Consider the following 5736-nt stretch of genomic DNA (forward strand, 5'->3'; position numbering starts at 1 on the left):
GAACAAATCCGGTCTAACTTCATTTGTAAAAGCTACAGTCCTTAAAGGTCTCTCTGCAAGAAAGATATCATGGGATACAATTCACATTTAGGGCAGGGAGAGTCAATTTGTGATTCTATTCAACTTCAACCAAATGGAAGGCAAAAGAAAACCGATCTGGAAACCAATTAATCATCATTTTGAGAGCTTTCCCCAAATGAATGGTCGTGAAAGATTTGCCCAAATGAATGGTTGGGAATGTCTTCAATTAGGTCGATTACTTCTTAACAATTCGTGCGTATAGTTAATACAATAGCCCTTAGGTGACTGTTGTAATTGAAAAATCAGCATAAGAAAAAAGCTGACCAAGCAAATCAAACTTATCCTGAATACTTATCCTGAATTTGATAAAAAAATATGAAGTACTTTATTCATTTCCTTCAAGGAAGCAATGTTGGGATGCTATAAACATTCCTTCCCTGGCCAGATTCATCATTTCACATGTCATATATAACAGATACAAAAGTAGATAGGTAACACTAACAGTCCTAATAACACCAGCAATAGTTGTGATTCTCATACACTATATTATAATTTATACCTAGAAATAAGGCTGCACCAATGCTTAATTTAAGCACTCAATGTCCTGAAGGGAAATTACATTAGAAATGCTTAAAGGTAAGCAACCCATCACTTGGATGGCACGGAATGACTGAGGTTTTATGACTAATTGTTAACTCTTCAAAGCCCTACTTTGCTCACATATCAGCAGTCAAGAGTGTGGCAGGAAGAGATACCTGCAATTTGTAAAAGCATTTTAGTCAAATGGAGGAATTGATATGTCAGAACAAACTTGTTAAAAATAGAAGGCGCAATAGATGGAAAACAATATTTATGTGGTATATAACCTTTTCCCCAAGTTTGAAAGGAGATAGTCCTTTGTAGGGGCAACTACTGCACCTGAATGCATCCCCGAGTCCACACTAACAAAATCAAAACATCCATTATATCAGAAAAATGAGCAAAGATTATATTACATTTTGATTCCTACAGTATGTGACCATGTTCACAGTTTGGAATATAGAATAGGGCAATTGTATTATATTATACGCTGCAGATCCTAGCAGCTGAGATTCTCCTTCAAAGATGGAGATGGAAACTCAAGTTTTGATTGAAAAACACAGCTGTGTATATTAAGAGAGAGACCTAAAGGAAGTTTGTTCAATCATGAGTTTAACAGATATCAACGCAGCATTCAGTTCTTTTATACAGGAACAATTATACTTGTAAACAATAACTAAAAGCACAAACTAGAAATACCATAATGGTAAAAAGGTTATATAAATTGGCAACCTTTCTCCACAAAATAGGGATGGCAATTTGCAAATACTTCTTCCCAAGAAAGAAATGAAATAAGAGCAAAAGATTAAAAAGAACCAGCATACATTTCCACATGCAGATTGTGGGTTATTCAACTGTTCTGCAGTCAGGCCCAACTTCGTCTGTTTCTCTTCCAACTCAGCTCGGCCACAGGTACAATTTTTGCAGGCTTTTCTTTTCGTACTAACTTCACAGTCATTGGCTGCACAACCAAACAAAATACAAACTATGAATTGAAAGAATAGATGGGAAAAGTGACCAAGCCAATCAAGTTTGTAACGTTATTGAAGAGGATTCTATCATATATATTCCTTTCCAATGGATAAACTGCAGACCAACATTAACAGCCACCAGCCCCCGTTACTAACCAGAGGGCAATGAAGGTCTTTTCAAGTCCTCTTCAGAAAGAAGGCTTTCTTCATCTATCAGATCCTCCAAATCATCATTCATTTCTAGCTTTACGCCCAACGGATCAGATTTAGGCAAACGCTCTTGTTTCTGCACAGCTTTATTTTTGAGGGAAAACGATGATCCAGTTTCCCAAGTGGGCTTTTGTGCTCTCAACTGCAAATGGGAATGCATAAAAGGGAACAACTGTCAAAGATGTGCCAATAACTATCACATATTCCAAATGGACCCAAAATCATGCAAGGATATTCTGGATCTAACTGTTCCAATGTTTGTCTTAATAACAGGAAAAACTAAACTCATAAATGAGATAGACTACCCAGCATACCGCAAATAGCTCAAAGCCATCCGATGAGCCTAGTCCTTCCACAGGAGCAACAACCTCTGGTCTCACAAGGCCTGCTAGCAAAAGACTATGCTCCAAGCCGGTATGAATCTTTGTTATTCCCTGTTAAAAATAGTCATGAGCATACCTGAAATAAAATAATTTAAAAATGAAAGGGAAAAAGGGGGTAATATGCCAGTTCATGAATTTCTTACCCTTTCTTTGGATCATGTAAGGGGCAAGTTAATGAGTTTTAATGGAGAACTCTTAAATCTTAGATCCAGAAAATATTCCATAATTATGAAGAATTGTGAAAATCTGGATTCTCAAATAATGAGTTTTTATTGTTCACCCTGCTCTAAGCAAAATCTTGAAAATCATGAGCAGATGAACTGGGATGATAAAAAATTTGTAAGCAGTTCATGTATACCCCCACTAGGGCACGACTATCCTCTTTTGCTACCAAAACAATATAATATAGGTGCTTAATAGACACAGGGTTATGTATAAGCCCTGAACTTTGTCAGGTCAAAATCAACCAATGAAAGGAGCTGAATGCAAACTTTTTGCCTAAGGAATGTCGTTCTGGGATCAAAATTTTATCCATAGCTGTGGCCATAAGTCCTGATCTACACTTTTTTAATATAAAATGACAATCATTCATTAGTGAAATTGTTGTGTGCAGTTGCTTACATCTTCCCTGGAGACCAGGGTCTGTATGAATACAACACCCCCTGGTTTTAGGATTGTTGCCAATTCCACCACCCAGTTCTGCTTATGAAATTCACATTTCTCCGAGAGGAAAGCTACCACATCCAGCGACGAGGAACTGAAATGGGATTTCCACTCTACAAAACAAGAAGACAAGAGAAATCAAAATATACAAAAACTAAGAGTGCATGAACAATAACTCATGCAAAATGTTTGCAGGTGATTCAATGATGAGGATAAAGAAGTCAACCTAGCGAATCTGCCTGAGTTAGAACACTCAGATTGTTGCCCCTGTCAGCCTTTTCCTTGAATGTCTCGATGGCCCATGCGACCACCTTGCCTGACAGGGTAATTGAATCTGTCACTAACAACACTGTTGCCTCCATTATCCTTCCTGCTTAAAACAATGCAGTGCGAAAGAATGAGCTCTCTCTATATTTAAACCAGAATAACATCAACAATGGCTTATCCCCATGAAATGGGAACAACCTAGACGGGTTTTAACCATCACCATGAATTTTCAGGAGCTTGCAAAGGCAAGTATTATATTAGCAACTTGTAGACTGTAGTAGGTGGCACATGCTTCCCACGCTTTGTGTACCATAATCAGCATCTGAACTATAACTGCTCTTGCTGCTGACGTGTTTCCACGTGGCACTGCAACTAATATACAGTGGCAGGGGGGCGGTTATTCCCTTCACTTTTTGATTTGAAACTGTGGAGTATGCCGTTGAGACCGACACGAGACGGTAGTTCGCCAGTCTTAACGGTGGTTTGCCAGCGTGTAGGAAGAGCAGAACGTGTTGGAGTTGGGGCCGGGGCATGGCAACCCGTGGTAAGGGTGTCGCAAGCAGCGTGAGTGTTGTGGTCCACTTAGGTGCCTTTCCTTATCCTAATCATCTCTCACATTACATAATACAGTAAACTTCCGAAGCCGGGTAGTCTAACGGGTGGAGGAGTTGCTCGGAAAGTTATGGAAATTTCGATCATACAAAGATTTTTGTAAATTTAAATTATAGTTGTTAAAATTCAAAATTTTAGGTGTTTTAGACGTTTTTGATGGTGCTAAATTTATTTTCACCATCAAAAACATGATTCAAAGACTGCCCTCTACAGGATTTTTTTTTTAAAATTTGCCCAGATTCCAATAATTTTTTATCGTCCAAGCAATTCCTCCACCTCATTAGACGACTCCAACAGAAGCAACCATACACTATGTGTTTATCTAGGTGAAAACTGTTGCATTTATTTGAACCTTTGGGTGAACGCCTTCATCATCTTGGCAAGCCAATGGAGTTGGCGAGTAGTGGGAAGGCATTGCTTGCGTAAACATTTCATTGAACATATGACATAATTGAAACTGCTATAAAATAATTCCAGTACTTTTGTAGACATTCCATCGACATAGGCCATAATCATGCCATATACCTATCACATGAAAAGAAAATGAAATTAAAGTAGAATTAAAATAATTCCATTACTTTTGTAGACATTCCATCGACATAGGCCATAATCATGGCCATATACCTATCACATCAAAAAAATAAAAGTAAAGCAAGAACATAAAAAGGCAAGAATATAAAAGTAAAGCAGAATTGATAACTTAGGCGAGAAGTAATAAAATATAATAATAAAAAGGTAAGAACATAAAAGTAAAGCAAAGCAAATTAGGTTTTTTATTTAAATACTATTGGGAAGATATTATACTATTATTTAAAATATTAATAATAATATTTTAAAGTTATTAATAATTTAAATAATAGCAATTTAAAGTTAAGAGGTTAATGAAATCAAATATTAAATTAGTATATAAGGTAATTTTTACTAAAGGTTTTGTCTGAATTTGTTTCTTATATAATGATTTAATTATTTATATTTATTGGTACAAATATATTAAAAATATTAATGTGGTTGATATAATAAAACAATATGGAAGGGGTTAAGGTATTGGACTCAGAGCTCTGAAGCAAACGGCGGATCTAGGGTTTCGAATGGACGCCTTCGGCTTTCGTTTCCTGGGCAAGAATGGCCTGCTCCGAGCGGCCACAGAACTGGATGGAAGCCTGATGCCCGTGTTTACCTGGTCGACCGAAGACTACAGGCAGCAAGCGACAGATCTGAAGGGGCGGCTGCAGATCGATGGGAGAGACAAAACGCCGCGGCACAGGCTTAATCTCAGCATGCTGAGCGGTGGCGAGGCCTGCGTATGGGCCAGCGATGCTGAGAACTGGGTATGCGCCTCCACTCACCCTGATTCCAACGATCTCATCAAGCGCATCACGATCTGCAAGGTGAGCATCATGAAGAAGGTTTTTCAAGACAGGTATCAAGGTTTCCATGGGCATAAATCCTTGATGGATGGTGACGGAGGAAGTGGATACGCGGAGGCAGAGATAGCTAGATCTTTGCAGATAGGAGGTATCAAGCCCTCTAACTCTAGAATCACCACAGATCCGCCAGATTTGAAGAGCAATCATATAGATCGGGGTTTAACCGACTATGTCAGATGCATGAACTGGACGGCAGCGGTTTTTGGATCTGCAGGCATACCCATCGAATCTGCTGTCGGAGGAAAGAAAGGGGGGCTGCATGGTACAGATCCGCTCTCCCCTGTCCACAAAGACAGCAGATCTGGCCCGGATCTAACCGATCTGGCCAAAAAACAAAAGAAGAGCCTACGTATGGGTACAGATCCTCTGCCTCCCACCGATCCAACGAGGGGCGGCATCAAACGATTGAAAGGGCAAACAGCGCCTGGAGGGACAGAGCCAGACGGTCCAGAAGCGATTCAAATTTTCATAAGAACCTTGTCAGGGAATACAATCTGCATGCAAATAAGAACAGGGATGCTGATAAAAAATATAAAGGACGATATTCAAGAATTATCAGGCATATCAGCAAGTCAGCTGAGCTTGATCTATGCAGGACACACT

At 39.0% G+C, this 5736-nt stretch overlaps 1 protein-coding gene across 1 annotated transcript; it reads right to left on the reverse strand.

Annotated features, from left to right (window-relative positions):
* Positions 1–382: 382 nt before the first annotated feature.
* On the reverse strand, positions 383–3683 carry LOC149233487 (anamorsin homolog 1). The gene is made up of 8 exons (XM_089379774.1): positions 3315–3683; positions 3054–3197; positions 2786–2940; positions 2096–2215; positions 1728–1923; positions 1425–1561; positions 888–962; positions 383–776 (listed from the first exon to the last, which is right to left on the reverse strand). The coding sequence occupies exons 2-8, from the start codon at positions 3187–3189 to the stop codon at positions 738–740; spliced, it is 858 nt and encodes a 285-aa protein (XP_089235900.1). The 5' UTR covers positions 3190–3197; positions 3315–3683; the 3' UTR covers positions 383–737.
* Between the last annotated feature and the right edge of the window lie 2053 nt (positions 3684–5736).

The sequence above is a fragment of the Pinus tabuliformis genome, chromosome J (assembly GCF_031772625.1).
Source record: "Pinus tabuliformis cultivar Carrire ecotype Pingquan chromosome J, CPIR1, whole genome shotgun sequence".
NCBI lineage: Eukaryota > Viridiplantae > Streptophyta > Pinopsida > Pinales > Pinaceae > Pinus > Pinus tabuliformis.